The sequence below is a fragment of the Electrona antarctica genome, assembly GCF_951216825.1.
Source record: "Electrona antarctica genome assembly, chromosome: 2".
NCBI classification, from domain to species: Eukaryota; Metazoa; Chordata; class Actinopteri; order Myctophiformes; family Myctophidae; genus Electrona; species Electrona antarctica.
In genome coordinates this window covers 24,953,226-24,973,225 of record NC_136807.1, presented here as the reverse complement: position 1 = coordinate 24,973,225, position 20,000 = coordinate 24,953,226, and the positions used below count along the sequence as shown (strand labels likewise).

The 20,000-nt window shown below is 42.9% G+C and overlaps 1 protein-coding gene across 1 annotated transcript in view; it reads left to right on the top strand.

Annotated features, from left to right (window-relative positions):
- The window catches only part of plxna3 (plexin A3), a 144,910-nt gene that overhangs the window by 75,089 nt on the left and 49,821 nt on the right, over window positions 1-20,000 (top strand). Inside the window, exons 8-11 of the mRNA XM_079491626.1 lie at window positions 4,917-5,057; window positions 10,259-10,359; window positions 16,788-16,911; window positions 18,401-18,557. Coding sequence (XP_079347752.1) covers window positions 4,917-5,057; window positions 10,259-10,359; window positions 16,788-16,911; window positions 18,401-18,557 — 523 coding nt within the window. The remainder of the gene's footprint in view (window positions 1-4,916; window positions 5,058-10,258; window positions 10,360-16,787; window positions 16,912-18,400; window positions 18,558-20,000) is intronic.

Sequence of the window (20,000 nt, the reverse complement as noted above, 5' to 3'; positions counted from 1 at the left end):
TCACGGGTCGTTAGTTGTGGTGACTCAGCGACGGTCAGCTGTAACTTGTGACCGTGGTTAACAGGTTGGTGGAGATGGTGTAGAGAGGGGGGTGGAGCTCTCTGGTTGGCTAATTTGGTGGTTCTTCAACCTTTTCAGGTCCTGACCCGCCAAAATAATCCTATTTGTACTGCGGGACATTTTACATAGCAGGTTTTCACCTGTGGGCATATTCTCTCCTCCGCGTCATACCGTCATTGCCCATACCCTAGGTGGGTTCGGCAAAAGGGCCTTTCTGTGTGGAGTTTGCATGTTCTCCCCGTGTCTATATTGCCTTCCCCTGGCCGGCCGGGGCGCCTGATGGATGGGAAAGGAACTGGTTGGATAACTCGGAATGAAAAGATGTCGGCAGGGGCGAAAGAATGGATGAATGGATGTGTTAACATGTGTGATCTCCTGACTTAATTTCACTTGCAGTCTGTGGGAGTCTGGAGTCCTGGACCACTATATGACGATAAGGGTGTGTGTGTGTGTGTGTGTGTGTGTGTGTGTGTGTGTGTGTGTGTGTGTGTGTGTGTGTGTGTGTGTGTGTGTGTGTGTGTGTGTGTGTGTGTGTGTGTGTGTGTGTGTGTGTGTGTGTGTGTGTGTGTGTGTGTGTGTGTGTGTGTGTGTGTGTGTGTGTGTGTGTGTGTGTGTGTGTGTGAATTCATCATCAGAGCCATCAGACATGCTGTCAGGTTCTAAAGCAAGACCCTTAGCAGTCACTTCCTGTCTGGATGACCTCATTTCCTGTGTTTATACACCCTGAATGAAAACACTTACTGAAGACACACAGGCATGCGCGTACACACAAACACACACACACACACACACACACACACACACACACACACACACACACACACACACTGCAATGTTAGACAATGCCAGAGATTGATTCTGTTGATTAGCTGACACATTATCAATCACTTTGATTGATGTTGATCGGTTGTGATCGTAGGGACAGTTCCTGAATCAATCAGACACCAATCAATCAATCAGTCAATCAATGAAACAGAGTTGACATGAAGCAGTGTGTCAGTGCTAATCTATAAAAGCTAATAATAGCATATTGAACTGATGAAATCTTTATTGATAACAAACCATAAAATGACATAAATTGTCACACCATTATCAAAACGATAGACGCAATAAAGCCAGCGGCTTATTTACAATCCTTTTCAAAGGGCATGTTCACCAGACCAGTCTGGGGTTTTGGATCTTGGATGCCACAGAAAACTAGCGGCAACACAGTTTAGCTTTAGTTTAGTTAATTAGCACATGGTATTATAACATATAGAAAGTACATATCACACTACAGAGGGATGGAGCTCGATAACCGATACCCCAAAAAAATCTGAAAACAAGCTTATTGAGTACCCGTTATCAATAAGCTTTGGGCTTATCAAGCCTGTTATCGAGCATAGCGGCCCATATGACGTCATGTTTAAACAATCAAGACAAGAGGCGATCAAGCTAATCGCCCACGCTGGCACAAACATGTCTAAGTGTATTGATACCTGCCAACCAGCGCAGCCCGAGTAAACAACAATACGCTTTTGGGGCAGTATTATGAGTGTCTTAAGTACCAGGTCTTATGACTTAACTTAAGACCTGGAGGCGTGGTCAATGCTGTTTGGCCACTCAGAATAGCCAAATGGCATTGATCACGCCTCCAGGTCTTAAGTTAACAGCTTCCGCGCCATTGCCGACGATTAAAGTCAATTGAAGCTTAATTTTGATACTGGCGCTTAACGCCATTGCCGACGGCCTCCGGCAATTGAGCTTTTATAGCGCGTTCGATTGCTCGAGCCAAAATGCTACTCACGTTAGCCGGTTAGCTAGCTGTGTTGTTAGCACAGCATTGGATCGCCCATCTTAGATCGTCGTTGCCATAAGCATCCATTCTATCCATTTCTTTCAATCGCCTGTAACTCCTATTCCTTGTCCCAGATGGCATTTTTGGTCAAAACAGCGTTTCTTTGACGGCACAGAGCTGACAATCTAGAGCTCTCCGGAGCTCCGGCCTGGATTCAAATTGTAAACAAGGCCCATCCAGCTGTGTGAAAACTCCTAACGTAGGACTACCGGTTGTGGACCGGAAATGGCGGATTTTCAAAATAAGAGCTCAAATTAAAAAAATGCTGGCGTGAATTAGATCCTAATTTTTCAATAAATGATAGCGGTCTAAGTGTTAAGTAATAAGACCTGGTACTTAAGACACACATAATACTGCCCTTAAAGTCACTGTCTGTAGCGATGCGATCCGTTTTCATATCAATAAACTTCGTCTTTTGGATCAAACTTCGTCTGGGGCGTTACTAATAGAAAGGACAAAGAACTTCGTCCTGGGCGATGGGGGTGTTAATATAAATCAATGACTCCAATTCTAACCAAAGATTGTGTTTTTGACGGCCCATCGCGGTCCCGTCGCGTTAGAAGTAATCATACCTCCGGTGGTTGTCGATCCTCCTGCGGGTCTTTTGGCTACATGCTATTATATCTAGCACAAACCAAGATGGCACCTTGAAATGGGCTCTGAAGCTGCAAATTGCTGGGTGTACGGATTTAATTCCAAATACCCCTGGGCGATCAGAGCTCCAGTACATCTCTCTTTCATGTCATTTATGACTGGGCCCACATTAAACTAGACTTCTCACCCCCAAAAAAGAAAACGAAAATCTGCGTTTTCAAGATGTTTTGGCCATACGCCCACAAATCAGCAAATTTCTTCAAAACAACTCTGTGGTGAACAGTTCTATTATACTCTGTGGTGACGTGTTGTTGTGAGCTTGTAGATCTGTTTTCAGCACGTGAAGTATAAATCAAGATGTAACATTCCAACAAGGGCGAATGATGAGCATAAAATGACTCAACACAGCTTCCTGAAGAAAACTTGCACGTGCACAACATGTGGGCACACGCACGCACACACGCACGCACACACACACACACACACACACACACACACAGAACAGACAGTTTTGTAGATCTCTCGGTTGAGAGGTTAAAGTTCGCAGGTCACATAGTCATATACCACCTCAGGCCGTGTGTGTGTGTGCGTGCGTGCGTGCGTGTCAGAGAGGTTAGCAGTTAATGTCAGTGAGACAGCCCCAGGCTAGACAGCATAGAAGCTGTGCATGTGTGCGTGCATGTGTGCATTTGCGCATTCGCATGTGTGTGTGTGCAAGCTGGTGTAGAACAAAGCAGGTGTTGTGGTGGGTTTGATTGGGGGGTTTAGGGTCAGATCACACTTCCTCTGTCACTCCATTCTCTTTCTATTCTCCTTTATTGCTCACATCCTCTTTCCATTCATCCTCTCCTCTTATTGGCTCCTCTGTCATCTCGTCTTTCAGTAGTTCTCTTCTCCTGTGGTAATCTTGGTGAAGGGAAGTAATATTAGCGTCCCTATTCTTGCCGAAAATGGCCAATCTACAAGCTCCATTGGCTATTTTCGGTGAAGATATTTGGTGTAGAGGGGGGAAAAAAGGTTATGGACCTAGTACAGACCCCTGCGGGACCCCACGGGTCAACTAAGTGTAGGCCTACAGGGTTTAAGTAGTTAATGTTTATCAGCAGAGTGATTGACATGTTTCTTAGGTAATAATTCTTGGGGGAATTTCTTTAGAGAGAGAGAGAGAGAGAGAGAGAATAACATATACTCCATCACGTGATGGTGTCGCATGCCGAGAATAGCAAATCTACAAGCTAAGGACGTGCCACGGACGCGCTGCGATCTGAGCTTGCAGATCTGCCATTCTCTGCAACAAAGCCTGATTCTCTTCGCTTCACTTGCCGGCGTCTCCCTCGGGAGCGTCTCACCAGCCTAAAAAAACACAGGACGTTGAATGAACTCAAAAACCAGCAGCACCTCAAAAACAACAGGTTTGGGGTGGGGGGGGGGGGGATTTCATTGGGATTTGATCACACGCAACTGGCACCAGTTCTTCAATGTTTGTCAACAAATAATTAGTCCATGTGGGGCTGGCATCCAGAGACTATGGCTATATGGGGGTCCTCACCACAGAAAACACTTTATGATCACAGGATTCTTTTTTTATGAAATGTTGGGGAGGGGGTTGGGGGGATGGGGGGGGGGGGGGGGGGGGGGGTTGGTGAGATCTCAGCGCCGACGCAAGCTCATTAGCTAACGATAGATGGTTAGCGTCTGCATGGAACTGTGTGTGTGAGTAGTTAAAGGCAGTGCGTGTGTATGTGTGTTTACCACAGAGTTTACCACCTCCAGTGTTGCGAGGCCAGACCGTCGTTTCTAATTAACCCTGGCTGCTTAACGAGCCCGCCAGCCAATTAACACACTGACCATGTCTGACTGTCCTCACTGACCCCTCTCTCTCTCTCTCGCTCTCTCTCTCTGTCTCTGTCTCTGTCTCTCTTCCTCCACCCCTCCATCGTCTAACATTCGTCTCCAATCCATTCTGTCCTTCGTCGTCACTCCTCTCTTTGTGTCTAGTTTTTCTAGGTCACACAGAGGGAGGGTGGGGGGTAGAGGGAGGGTGGGGGGTAGAGGGAGTGTTCAGAATGGGTAGCAGGAGAGAGAGAGAGAGTGTTTTGGGACATTTGGGGGGGGATGCTTTCTGCCCACAAAGCATCCGTAATGTTTTTACATAACACCCCCCTCAGAGAACAGTTTCTTCTCTAACACAGTCGTTCTCAAACTTTCCTTTTCATTTAAACTCTGAGAGTGTAACAAATGGAACCAAATGGATCCGTACGGGTCCATTTGGTTCCATTTGTTTCACTCTCAGAGTTACAGACATGGAAGGGTCTGAGGCATCCCCGGACAGACCCGCTGCTCCAACAGAACTCCATACGTAATATTGTCAGCGTTGTGCATTGAAACCTGAAAACTAACCTAAAAAAACCTGTTTTTGTTTCAGATCCGTGTCGACGGGATCCCTCCCGCTACCCAGAGTGCTTTGCTGTATGAGACGGTGACCGTGGTGGAGGGGAAGCCCATCCTCCGAGACATGGTGTTCAGTCCTGACCACCAGTACATCTACCTCCTGAGTAATAAACAGGTAGACGGCGCACACATGCACATGCACATGCACATGCACATGCACATGCACATGCACATGCACATGCACATGCACATGCACATGCACATGCACATGCACATGGCACACGCACACTCTCTCTCTCTCTACAAACATGATAATTGTAATATACGATCATAAAATAACGTAACCAATTTATATGATCATGGTATCAATACTGTACTTATGACAGTGGAATTATTGTAACTCTATTCAACCTTTATTTAAAACATTGAGGGAGACCCTCATTTATGCAGAGATTACACATAATGGAGAAAGACAATATGTTGACAATCAGTTAAATCAGTTGCATACAGGTAATTACAGGAATTCCTAAAATGGCCAATAGATGCTAGGATATTTAATTTAAGATATTCTATATAACATAATAATAATGGTATAATGGCTAAAAGTGCAGTACAGTACTGAAAAATAGAAAGAGAGAAAAACATCAGTAAGAAGCAATATATTTAAAAAATCACACCCGTGTGAAGTGAGGGGCGCTCGTATCATCTTACAACATCGAGGAGGGAATTCGGTATAGCTTGGAGCAGCTATAAGTGTTACTTTCTAACTCATGTTGCTATGATTAGGTGATGTAATGATGATGTAAAACAAACGGTGTCAAAACAAACATTAAATTCTCTTCATTGTTAATGGCATTTAATGTTTGTGTTAGGGACAAGATGACGTAAACTTTCCCTTCATTAGGCTAGGCTAGTGCCCCTCAAAAACAAATCACTCTTGTGTGACGTGAGGGGCGCCCCCTGTGGTTGCCACATGACATCACAGGGGGCATTCATTCATTGCAGATTCACTGCCACTATACGCTACGAGACATGAATGCAGTGTGTTATTGTATCAAATAAAATGAAACCAGTCACAGGATGTATTTATATCAGCCACATGGTGATGGTTTTCAGCGAAAGCGTTTCATATTGATATAAAGCGATACAAATGCGATATCAAACGGGTTTAATTAGAAAGACGCAATATCAAGTCTTTGGGCAGTCAATGTTAAATATGCCATATTTCATATGGCAGCCAAGTCCATAGACTTGGCTGCCATATGAAAATAAAGCTTATAGCTTGTTTCCATTGCGGTGAATGTAAGAAGTGGGGGGTCCTTGATGGAGTTCCAGGGGGTCCCCAGCTAAATGATGGGTAGTTAGGAACCAAATGGACCCTAACGGGTCGGGGTAGACATACACACACACACATTGGAGCGGTTGGCACTGCTCAAAGAATTTCTCGTGTGGGGTCCCTGGGGTATCTTTTCAAATAGGGGTCCTTGACATGAAAACGTTTGAGAACCGCTGTTATGAAGTGCAGAATGTGCTTGTGTGTCCAAAGTAAGGCTGCACAATATTAGAAAAGTATGCAATATTCGATAACGTTGTTGAATACCTCGATAATGATATGACTCGCAAAGTACAAAACAATTGCAGTACAGTATTATAGTTTTAATGTCTTTTTGCTTCAGGTTAAGGTTTAGCAAACTAAAGAGATATTAATCCAATATGTAAAACAAATATCTAGACAATAAAATTCCTCTGAACTTTAACTTTCAGTTGCATTATTGTACTACCTAAATGCAATAATAATATTTGGCCTGATAGAATTGTCCTTTTGGATTTGGGGAGAAGTTTCATGAGTGGCTACTGTGGGAAGTACTTGATAGAAACAGAACATGTTCAGTTGAGAGGGGCGGGGAGGAGCAGCTGGGCTCAACTTGATTTGTACAGTACTTCGATCTCCACATGCTTTGCAGATGGGATTGCTCAATCAGCAACATGATGTAATAATTATAATAATGATGATACCTCGATGAAGTTACATTTTCGATATGTCTTACACTTACAGCATTAGTCCAAAGGCACACATGAAGAGGTCTCTGAGGTGATGCGTGGAGCTAAGACTGGTGTGATGGGCGCTTGCCCGCCGCCTTCCACTTCTTTTCAGTATCCTAGCAGCAGAATTTCCAATCAGTTGGAGACTCTAATGGGGGAGCCCAGCAAATAGTGCATTGCAGTAGTCAGTTTTTCAGTATCCTGCTGAGATAAAACGTGACTGCAACAATGTTTCTGAGATGAAAGAAGGGCTGTCTTGGTCACCTTGTTAATGTGGGAGTTAAAGCTGATCAGATCAGAGTGTAAGATGACACCTCTGACTTAATGAGGGGAGCTAGAGCAGGCTTTCTCAAAGTCGGTGCCGTGACACAAGTCCAGGGGTGACACAGAATACTTTGATAATATCTGGAATACATCAAAAAATAGCAGATCCAGTACAAGCTCACAATGCGACGCGTTGTGAGCTTGTAGACCGGCTATTCTTGGTTAAAGAGTGTGTGTGTCGACATCGTGCGTCCCCCCCCCCCCCCAGAATAGGGATGCTGGGGTTGAACGGCAAGCAAATCTGTCCTAAGTTTTCCTCGTGCCTCTTAGTATGTAAGATACCGTAAGATACCGTAATATGACCTTACGGTTCTAAAGAAATTCAGGAGCCCCGTGAATGATTAAGTTATATAGTTATATACAGTAACTATGAAACTACAGTAACTACTACTATACTACTATATAAGTACAGTATAACTATATAACTACTGTATATGATCATGACAATACTGTAACTAATTGGTCATAGCCAAGAAGTGAGAGAGTCAGAGAGACAGTTGTGTTAAGATGCAGTTTGCATTCTACTGCAACAACACTGTCCCAGTTAAAAAATGTGTTTTCTGCATGACACAGTATGAGAGACGCACGCACGCACGCACGCACGCACGCACGCACGCACACTACGTGGGGTAAATCGTTTCAAAATTCATACACTGCGGTACATCAAACATGTGACTTTCTGCCTGCAGAGTAGTGTTGATTTTGACAGCAAATTTGCAGTTTAGTCATAGTCATAGTCTTTGGAATGAAACTTAATTTAGTTTTAGTCATATTTTTGTCATCTGAAATGTTTTAGTGTGTCTAGTGTCTAGTTTTAGTAGACTAAATATCATGAGATTTTAGTCAAGTAAATCTACAGTTGATTGTGTCGACTAAAATGTGTTTTGGCGGTTGATGCTTGATGGTGTCGTAGTGGCAGATTTTACACTTCTGTTGTATTCTGAAAATACAAGCTTGACGCGTTGTGAGCTTGTAGATCGGCTATTTTCAGAATCCAACCTAGCATAAAACTGGATCTCTTCTTATAGTTCCTCCCTAAACATTTTAGTCTAGTTTTTATTTGACGAAATTGGCAAAATATTTAGTCTTATTTTTTTTATTTAGTTTTTTTATTTAGTTTTTGTTTAGTTTTCGTCAGTGAAAAAGGGTAGTCGACGAACATTTTTTGTCATAGTTGTAGTTGACAAAATCAACACTACTGCAGAGCCACCTCATATTCCCTTACACATGGCAAGTGATCGGAGACAATAGTTACCAAATCAAACGTAGCGTAATCACTGAAAACGATTCTGATTACCATTGAACCGAGGTTCAGATTACGGGAGAGCTGGGTTGACGAGGAGTTGATGAGCACCTCTTAGACTGATTGCTTTATTGTTAACGGTTGGTGAAACTCAGATCCTGAAATATATCATTCATATATTCTGGGTAGTTTGAACTTGCTTCGTAGTGCAGCCCCATAATCTTTTATCAGGTCATGTTTTATTGGGGTTGAGTTGCACTGTACTTGGTGCATTCTTTTTCCATCTCTTTGCCAAAAATAGCAGATCTACATGCTTGTAGATTGACTTTTTGGGGGAAATGTTCACACCAAAATAGGGGTGCTGGGGTTCAAAGTAACTTGTAACTAAAGCCTTCAAATATCTGTATTGGAGTAAAAAGTACAGTATTTGCCTCTGAGATGGATGTAACTATAATGATCATGACAATACATTTAACTGTATATGATCAGACAACTATAAATGAAGCCGATTGAAGTAAGAGACAGTTGCGTTGATCTGTATTCTACTGCGACAGCACTGTCCCAGTTAACTATCTCTCTCGCTCTCTCTCTCACACATACACACACACACACACACACACAAAAGCACACGTGCACGCATGCATTCACACTGCCATAATCCTCATTTCTCTCTCTTTTGTCTTTACTCCCGCTCTCTCTCTGAATCCCTTTTCTTGCGCACACACACACGCACACACACGCACACACACACACACACACACACACACACACACACACACACACACACACACACACACACACACACACACACACACACACATCTGTTGTTTTAACATCTGCAGAGTGGAAGCTGCAAATGAATGTAACTCAGCTGGATGAATGATGCTCTGTGTGTGTGTGTGTGTGTGTGTGTGCGTGTGTGGGTGCGTGTGTGCGTGCATGCGTCTGTGCGTGCGTGCGTGCGTGTGTGTCTTGTGAGACTTCTCTTAAACTCTTATTAGACCTTTGAGAGGAAAGCGTTTTGTTCAAAAACGTTTAGTTCCTGTGCAGCTGACTACACTTACAAACTTACAAACACACAGCAGGCAGGATATGAAGTGATGCTAATCATGTATTGAGCTGTAGAAGAGTTATGTTAAAGCAACATTTTATTATTGTAATATAATAGAAATATAACACGTGTCATGCCTCATGATTGCTGTTGATTGATGAATGAATTTATTGAAGATGCACAGGTGTGCATATGTGTGTGTGCTTGTGTGTGAGGAGCTGAAAGTGAGAGATTTTTGTTCTACTTTAGCAAAACAAAAGTGGATTCATTTCACTGCAGTATTTCATAAATATACTGACGCACGCACGTACACACGCACGCACGCTTGCATGCACGCATGCACGCACACACACATGCATGCACGCACACACGCTCGCACACAGTGTTGACAGAATGACAGAATCTGAACTCTGTCAGAGGCAAGTTGAATAATTAATATTCAGCTAATCAATATTAACTGACATAATCTACACACACACACACACACACACACACATACACACACATACACACACACATAGAGCGTGTGTGCGCTGCCTCTCATCCATTTCATTTAAATTGATTTTGTTGGTCTGTAAGTTGACAACGATGTCGCTAATGCCTTCACAGTCAAGACTCACGATCAATATTTTGATGTGTGTGTGTGTGTGTGTGTGTGTGTGTGTGTGTGTGTGTGTGTGTGTGTGTGCGTGTGCGTGTGCGTGTGCGCGTACAGGTAACCAGACTCCCAGTGGAGAGTTGTGAGCAGTACACCAGCTGTAGCAGTTGTCTGGGGTCCGGAGACCCCCACTGTGGATGGTGTGTTCTCCATTACAAGTAAGTTCAGCTCATTTACATGCATTTACATGCAGAACACACTAAACATGACATCTCATCATATCACATGCTGTACACATTGTTTCCATTAGCCGCTACTTAGACGCCATGCTAGTGAACGACTAGAATTTCAATTGGCCATTAAATATAAATATTGATGGCCATCTCAGTCAATAAAAAAACACTATTACGCTATTGAATAAACAGACAACATAACAATTAAAAAATGTGCAGAACAATTAAACATTTCAAATCCTATTTCAAGTTGTTTATGAACATACATTGACCTGTGAATTTGTGAAAGTAGGCGACTTAACACTAGTGATTAAGTTAGTTGTGCACTGTGTTGCACCACAACAATGGCAGATCTACAAGATGTGACACATCGTGAGCTCGTAAATCAGCCAGTGTTTGATGCGCCCAGAGTGCAACCAAGTAGAAATCAGCCTTTACTGAATGTATAGACCAGTGGTTTTCAACCCTTTTCATGTCAAGGGACCATTATTTATTCAGCATTTGAGCCACTGACCACCAGATTTAGCCTCTCAGATCCAAAACTAAAGAATATGTTGTTGTCTTTGGATACGATTTTGTCCACAATTCCATACTGTATTGATGTTGGTACCATTAGGAGAGGCAAACGTTGATCAAAATAACAATTCTTCTACATCCTCTTATCGTGTAGACTTCTTGTATTTTAAGTAATGCAGATGTTTAACAATAATGTAACTCTTGAGAGCGTAAAATAAAACCATCATCATTTAGCTGGGGACCACCTGGAACCCCCTTCATTTAGCTGGGGACCTGGAACCCCCTTCATTTAGCTGGGGACCACCTGGAACCCCCTTCATTTAGCTGGGGACCTGGAACCCCCTTCATTTAGCTGGGGACCTGGAACCCCCTTCATTTAGCTGGGGACCACCTGGAACCCCCTTCATTTAGCTGGGGACCTGGAACCCCCTTCATTTAGCTGGGGACCACCTGGAACCCCCTTCATTTAGCTGGGGACCACCTGGAACCCCCTTCATTTAGCTGGGGACCACCTGGAACCCCCTTCATTTAGCTGGGGACCACCTGGAACCCCCTTCATTTAGCTGGGGACCACCTGGAACCCCCTTCATTTAGCTGGGGACCACCTGGAACCCCCTTCGGGGCCACTGGTGGTCCCCGGACCACTGGTTGAAAACCACTGGTATAGACAAATCCATGGAGCAGTGCCCCCTGTAGGCCAGGTGTAGGCAATCAGTGGCGCGGTGTTACAGGAGCGATCGTTCCGACGGCGATAACGCACGAAAAACTGTCCTGAACCAATCAAATAACCAATATAGCGTGTAGATCTCAACCAATAAAAGTGTTTGGGTCCGCGAAACCTCGCTCAAATAGAGACTGCGAGCGAATATAGGAGGGGTGGACGACGTCGCTGCACGCTGCGTTGTCGAACATGGTACGTCAGGGCAGTATCATTGAAAAACATGTATTACTAATGAGATTTCGTAGTTCGCTCGATCGCATCGCTGGCAGTGCGGATGGAGTGTAAAGCTGTGCTTAATAGTCCGGCAGCCGAGGTGGACGGGGGGGAAATTTGGTATATAGGCCTAGTCTTTTTTTATTGGCCTAAAATATTGTCTATTGTATACATTCATGAATCCACTTGCTGACCGGCTGTCGGTATTGGGCAATGTATTGTATAGGGGTTTCTTGTGACCCTACCATTAACATCCTAGCAGGCAAAACTGTAAAAAATGTCAAACTTTCCTTTTGCTTTAAGTAGCATGTGACATGTCAAACTAGGGGGTTTTCATGATTCTGAATCGATTCCAAGCATTAGTTTTTCACAAAATACACTCCTTGGGCGAAAAACGGGGCAGCACACCTAAACCTAACCTTAACCCATGTCTAACCAATGACTAGTCTAAACTAAGTATGCACCCCGTCATGACAAAAAAAATTCGGCACATTTGGGAAAGTGGCTATGGCTGCTTTTAGACCAAGGAGTGTATTTTGTGCAAAACTGATGCTTGGAATGGATTCAGAATCATGACAACCCCCTAGTTTGACATGTCACATGCTACTTAAAGCAAAAGGAAAGTTTGACATTTTTGCCAGCCATAGGATGTTAATGTTAGGATCACAAGAAACCCCTATAAAAAAAATTGCCCAATACCGACAGCCGGTCAGCAAGTAGATTCATGAATGTATGTATATAGACAATATTTTAGGCCAATAAAAAAAGACTATATACCAAATGTCCCACTTTAAGCAGAAGAAGCCTGTCGGCTGCCAGACTATAATGGTACACCTCAGCTATGGCCACGCCCAGGGCAGCCCTCTGTGGATTTGCCCTCCAGTGACACAAGAATAACACACTGAGCTTTGTCATGCGGTACATGCGCTCATATTATAGTCTATGTCTCATGATGCAAAATGACATCAGTCCTCATCAATTTGTTATATCGACCCGGTTGCCATTTTCTGTAAAATGACCTCACTCTGTCTACTGTAATATTCTACACCCAGTAGCTATGAAATACCACAGCCTGTACTGTACTGTACTGTACTGTACTGTACTGTACTGTACTGTACTGTACTGTACTGTACTGTACTGTACTGTACTGTACTGTACTGTATGGAGCAGCGGTTCCCAAACCTTTCAGGTCGACACCCCAAAGAGAGATCTGACGTTTGCCTGGGACCAAAACTAGTGAAAATATCAGATCTATAAGCGTAGATCGGTTTGTAGGGCTTGTAGATTGTTTATTAACTACTTAATTATTATTTTTTTAATTTATGGAATTTCTTAGATTTCGTTTGTTTTTCAAATGTATATAATTATTCTAATGATTTTGTAGTAAACTATATATACTATATGTATTTGTCGTGACCCATAGAAATTGGTCTGTGATCCACAAATGGGTCCCGACCCACTGTTTGGGAAACAGTGGTATAGAGTATAGACCACACCCTGTAGCTATGAAATACGCCATATACTATATAGTACTATACTGTATAGACTTAGTCTCGTGAACGGAAGTTCTAAAAATTATCAAGCTATAAAGCGAACGTGACGCCTCCTACTGTTTTGTCTTTACGTTCGCACAAATTTTTCCTAATAATACAAATAAAATCTAAGTATATAGAGTTTGCTGCTTGGCAGAAATGGAAATTCAAAAATAAAATGTATTTTGTATAGATATTTAAAAATATATTCTTTTGAACGGAAATGCCGAACAGATGGCAGCTTCCTGTCTGGGCTTTCGGGCGGTGTAGTTCCAGACTCTATATAGCATAATAGGAGATTGTGGAATGGTTGTCTGGCTACACAAGACTAATATAGACCACACCCTGTACTTATGTTATACCACGTTGTCTTTGAGACTGCACCTGCATTTGGGGGCAGAGTGCAACATTGGTGCAAACGACACATCAGCACTGACTTGGTGAGATGGACAGCAGTGATAGTTTTCTGTCCAAAAAAACTATGGTTAAGTATCATAGTTCACTTTTTTTTCCACTTCCCGAGTCATAAAAAAGAGCCGAATCCACACAAAAAGCACCTTTCTTTTTCACCTCCAACACCTAAAACAACACTAAAGCCTGAAGCTATGAGTATACTCCTGCTGCATCTTGTGAAATACCCAAAAAATACCGCTTTGTACTAGTCTACAAGGACACAACCCTGTTCATCGTGGCTGCTAATGATGATGTCATCGTTCAGGCCCTTAAAGTTGAAGTCATCTGTGCACAGGGACGACTGACATAATCTCTAATGAGTTTGTGTAGAATGGAAGTGCGTGTACGTGCATGTGTGTGTATGTATGCATGTATGTATGTGTGTTCACATGCGTGCGTGCACGAGTGCGTGCGTGTGTGTGTCTCGGTGGAGAGCGCAGCAGGTGTCTGCTAGAACAGATGTTATGTTTCCTGTTGACCTCTGGCCTTGGCTGTGAGCCAATCAGGAGAGAGACAGAGAGAGAGAGCGAGCGAGAGGGAGAAAAACAGAGGGGGTCATTGAGTAAACCTGAGATCAAATATCCTCTTTCTCTCTCTCTCTCTCTCTCTCTCTCTCTCTCTCTCTCTCTCTCTCTCTCAGGTATGTTTGGTTCTAGTCCCCAAGGGCTGTTTAGCCTCTGGCTACACACACACACACACACACACACACACAACACACAACACACAACACACACACAGGACACACACACATTAAGGGAGATAGAGAATACAGTGCCTTGTGTCCATGGTAACAGATGGATGGATGAGAACTAAAGTGTACTCACATAGAACATTGTAAAAAGAAAAATACACAAATACACACATATATATATAAAATGCTATTATTAAAGTACTAGAACCTCGTGGGCCTACGGCATGCTCAGATTTAACAGTGTTAGACCTGAGTGTTATACCGTGTGTCCGAGTGAGAGACACACACAAAGCGTACAAAGTCAGACAGCGATAGTCTCAGACCCACAAACAAAACGCATTGAAAATGAAGAGGTGAAGTCAGTGACGTATCACCCCCACAAAGCACAGGCATGTACGGCACTTGTGGCCACCAGAACTGTGCACAAAGCTGGGATAAAATTAGCATTGTGCTTATTTGCATTGTGGCCGTGGGATTCTCTCAAACATAATAATGGATAGACAGCCAAGACTAGAGTAGAAAAGCTAATGAAAGGACAAGAGACAAAAAGACAGGAGGGAGAGGAAATGTAGTGTCTTTAGTCAGATAGTTTCCATGTTCTATTGACTGTAACAGAATGCTACTGTATACATACATCAATTGCGTGTGTGTGTGTGTGTGTGTGTGTGGGTGTGGGTGTGGGTGTGGGTGGGGTGGGTGGGTCGGGTGGGCGGGCAGATGCACGTGTGTGCGCGCGCGCGCATGTGTGGTTGCTCCCAGGAGGGCTCATTAATGTTTCTATTAACGGCACACACACACACACACTGTACAGTGATCAGTACTGTGATGTGTATGGTTACAGTAGAGAGATGGGTGATTAGTAAAGCTCTAATCCGTAATGTGTCTGTCCGTTGTCTCTCTCTGGCGCAATTTTGCATGAACTACAATAAACGCAGTGTGTTTTACATACAGTAAACTTCACCATTGGTGGAAAAATACCTACAATTTTTTACTTAAGTAAAAGCATCAATGCTGCAATGCAGAAATACTCTGTTATAAAAGTCCAGAATTCAAAATGTACTTGAGTAAAAAGTACTCAATATGCAGAATGTACCATTTCATGTTTGCAAATGTATAACAATCTTTTGAGAATAGCAGATCTACAAACTCACGTGTGACAAACTCATGTGTCACATCGAGACGCATTGTGAGCTTTTAGATCAGTTATTTTCAAATTGCCGAAATATATATACGGCAGTATATAAGTGGGTAATGTGTGTTTTGTAGTGGAGTAAAATTACAATATCTTTATCTGAGATGTAGTAGAGTAGAAGTAATAGTATTTGAAGATGGGAAATACTTAAGTAAAGTAAGGAATTTCTTATTGTTGTTATACATGGTATTAAGATGACACTAAAGCCGGAGTTAAACTTGGTTGTGCTGTGCATCCTAGTATTGAATCGATTTGGTAGTGATTGTTATGGTTTTATCGATTCTGATTCTAATTCTGCTTATTGGCCCCTTCCGGTTCTTATATCGGTTCACCATTTACGTTACACAATTGATAAAAAACAAAGGTCATTATGTTAAAGAACAAATATAGTCATTCTTTTTAAGTTTTAACTGCCATACTACTAGCATCTGAGAGAGCCTATGCAACATTTTAGTCCTGAAAATACCGGTGTTTAACTCAACCAGACACAATCTATTGTATAATAGAAAATTATAGATTTTCAATAAATGTCATCTGAAAATCTAACATTTTCATAAATTACAAACAAAATCAAATATCTTTTCACTGAAATATAATTCAAATAATATGTATCAAAGATCAATGGAGAAAACAGAATTACACATTCCAACCCTAATCATGTCTTGCACCAAGTGTAGTAGATCTACAAGTTCACAACACGTGAGCTTTTCAATTGGCCTATTTTCAGTGTGAGACAGTGGCATGCCGCTGAGTATAAATTAGTCGTATTACACTCACAAACAGGCACGCATGCAAGCATTCGTGCTTGCATGTGCGCGTGTGCGTCACACATGTGACACGCACACACACTCGCTATTTTTGTCCCACATCCTCCCAACTCCTCTCCTCTCCATCTGTGTTTAATTAGAAGTAAACAAATCATTAACAATGTCTAGTTGTCCTCTGAGACAAACTTAAACAAACAAGTACATTCACGTACACTAAAACAAACATACACGCACTAACGCACGCCCGCACGCCCGCCAGCTGTCATGTGTATCATAGTTGGATTTCAGTCGTGTTTGACCTTTGACCTTGGGATGTTGTCGCTGTCAGGTGCTCCAGACAGGAAGCTTGTGACAAGTGGGAGGAGCCACAGCACTTCAATACCCGATTGGACCAGTGCGTCGACATCACCGTCACCCCTAGCAACTTGTCTGTCACCTCCCCGCCGACGCAGGTATGCACACACACACGCACGCAACAACTAGAGTCCTCACAATGTGTATTTATCCAATTTTACTGTACTTGTGGGGACATTTGGCCCTCCCAAGCACACACACACACACACACACACACACACACACACAGTCACACACAGTCACACACAGTCACACACAGTCTCACACAGTCTCACACAGTCACACACAGTCACACACAGTCACACACACACACACACACACACACACACACACACACACACACACACACACACACACAGAAACGCAGGTGTACCTTTCAGAGTAATTGATAGGGGACTGTTGTGACACATTAGACTGTAATTCAATGTTTTGTTGACGTAATCTCATTGCATTCTCTTCACAATGTTCACATAACGCAAATCAATTAATGTTTCCTGTTTCTGAATATTGTGTAATTCTATTAAAGAACTCAATAAATTAAATTTGAGTTTGTCATTTCCCACAAAGCACGACATTAAATGTTCATGACTCATGCTGCACATGGGGGCGTATACTAAACTATATTTGTGTCTCTAATTAGATGCTTTTCTGTGCTATTCTTTTTATATCCCTTATGTCAGTTCTGCCACTGGAACCTTGTGTGGGTGTGTTCCAGATTTTCTAAAAATGGCATCTGAAAATCTAACATTTTCATAAATTAAGAACTAATTCAAATATTTTTCAATGAAATTCCATTTAAAAAGAAATGCGAAAATGGTATATTTGTGTTCTGGCTTGGATCAATGCAGAAAACAGAATTACTACCGCTCTATTATCTCTCTCTCGCTCTCGCTCTCTCTCTCTCTCTCTCTCTCTCATACTTTATTAAAATGAGTGCTATTCAACATTAGGACATTGAATGTAAAATCTGGATTAATTAATGATTTTATTATTGATTACAATCTTGATTTTATGTTTTTAACTGAAACGTGGTTAGACCAAGATACCAATGCAGCTATTTGTAGTGAGCCAAGTTTAAATGTATTAGTGATGTTAGGGTACATATATCTGTGAGATGGAGGTGGAGGTGGAGTTGTGATTCTGTTTAAAGAGTCCTTCCAATACAAGCAACTGTTTTGACAGTTATTAAGATCCGATTAGCTTGCGGTTGCTAATGCTTGCGGTAAACATGTCCTGTTGCCCTGACCGAGATGGTCGCTCCATAGACTTCTGTGATGACAATATTTGGCCACGTTTTTCTCGAAATTGAGGCTTAGATTGAGTTGATTGAACATAATGTCGATGTTAGTGGCTCATAATATTAACGTTCTGATGACTTTTAAAATAAAACAACTGTGTATTTGCTTGGTGTTCTGTGTATAGCACATTGAATTGCCCTAAGCTTGCTGATGAAATGTGCAATTATAAAACTGTCTTGCATTGCCTTGCTTGGCCTGCCTTGCCTTAACTGAACTTACCTCTCCCTCCCTCTGTATCTGTCTCTTTCTCTGTTTCTACCTCTCTCACATTCTGTCTCTCTCCCTCTAGTTGACGGTGCGTGTGCAGAATGTTCCGGCGCTGTCAGGGGGCGTGTCCTGTGTATTTGAGGACCTGAGTGAGACCCCCGGTGAAGTGGTTGCTAAGGGACAGGTGTTGTGTATGTCGCCGTCCCTGCGAGAGCTGCCCACTAACACACAAGCCTACGGTAAACGCATGCATGCGTGCAAAAAATGATTCGACCAATTAAATTCTGAGTCGGGTACAGCCCCTACGTCTGATATGGTATCTAATTTCTATAAATGACAGTTTGAAAATGACAGATGATGAGTTTCAGTCAGTTCGTTGTTAGACCTTATAGCCTTTGGCCCAAACAGATGCACTTTCTGCTTCGACATTCAAGACATTCAGGACATACAGTAACAAGTGTTGCTTCATCTGGGCTTGCATCTGCATGCCAGCATTCTCCTCCGTGTTTACCAGGATGTTGTTCAGAGTTACTCCCATGCAGCAACTTTCCTCTTTAGAGACAGCAGACAATGGAGTGGTTTCTACTTGAGGCTTCCACCACCATGAGAAATAGTTCATTCATTCATTCATTCATTATATACAAATGTTTAAGAAGTTGTGAAAATAGCCTATCTACAAGCTTGTGATCATTTAGACCTGCTATTTTCACTAGCTTGGGTCCCGGGGAGACATCAAATTGAGCTGAAATGTTTGGGAACCACTGATTCACAGTATGTCTTGTTTGACTTCTGGGTGGTTGACAGAGAGAGATTGCAGATTCCAGTTGAGGTTTTTTTGGTCTGACTTGGATCCAAACTGTGCTCCCTCCATCCATGCTCTAGCTCTCTGCTGTTAACCCTTCATCCTCCCTCCATCCATGCTCTGGCTCTCTGCTGTTAACCCTTCATCCTCCCTCCATCCATGCTCTGGCTCTCTGCTGTTAACCCTTCATCCTCCCTCCATCCATGCTCTAGCTCTCTGCTGTTAACCCTTCATCCTCCCTCCATCCATGCTCTGGCTCTCTGCTGTTAACCCTTCATCCTCCCTCCATCCATGCTCTAGCTCTCTGCTGTTAACCCTTCATCCTCCCTCCATCCATGCTCTGGCTCTCTGCTGTTAACCCTTCATCCTCCCTCCATCCATGCTCTGGCTCTCTGCTGTTAACCCTTCGGAGGTTCCTCCCTCCATCCCTGCTCTTGCTCTCTGCTGTTAACCCTTCATCCTCCCTCCATCCATGCTCTTGCTCTCTGCTGTTAACCCTTCATCCTCCCTCCATCCATGCTCTTGCTCTCTGCTGTTAACCCTTCATCCTCCCTCCATCCATGCTCTGGCTCTCTGCTGTTAACCCTTCGGAGGTTCCATCTGCAGGATGTTCAGACGTGCAGACAATAATTACATCCGTTGCTGCGACACGTCGTTGGTGTCTCTTATAAAGGACGTTCTTTATGCTACAAATGTTTGCCGCCGGGTGGAGACCCTGCATGTCCCAATCCGATAGTTTTACAGGAAACGGACAAAGGAAGCTGTGTTCCAAAATGGACCCAACGGAGTTATTGCTTAATCACAAGCTCTGGGTGATACTTTTCATTGGCTCAATATTTATATAACCCGCAGACACAGTTTATCCGCGTTCACAAAATGT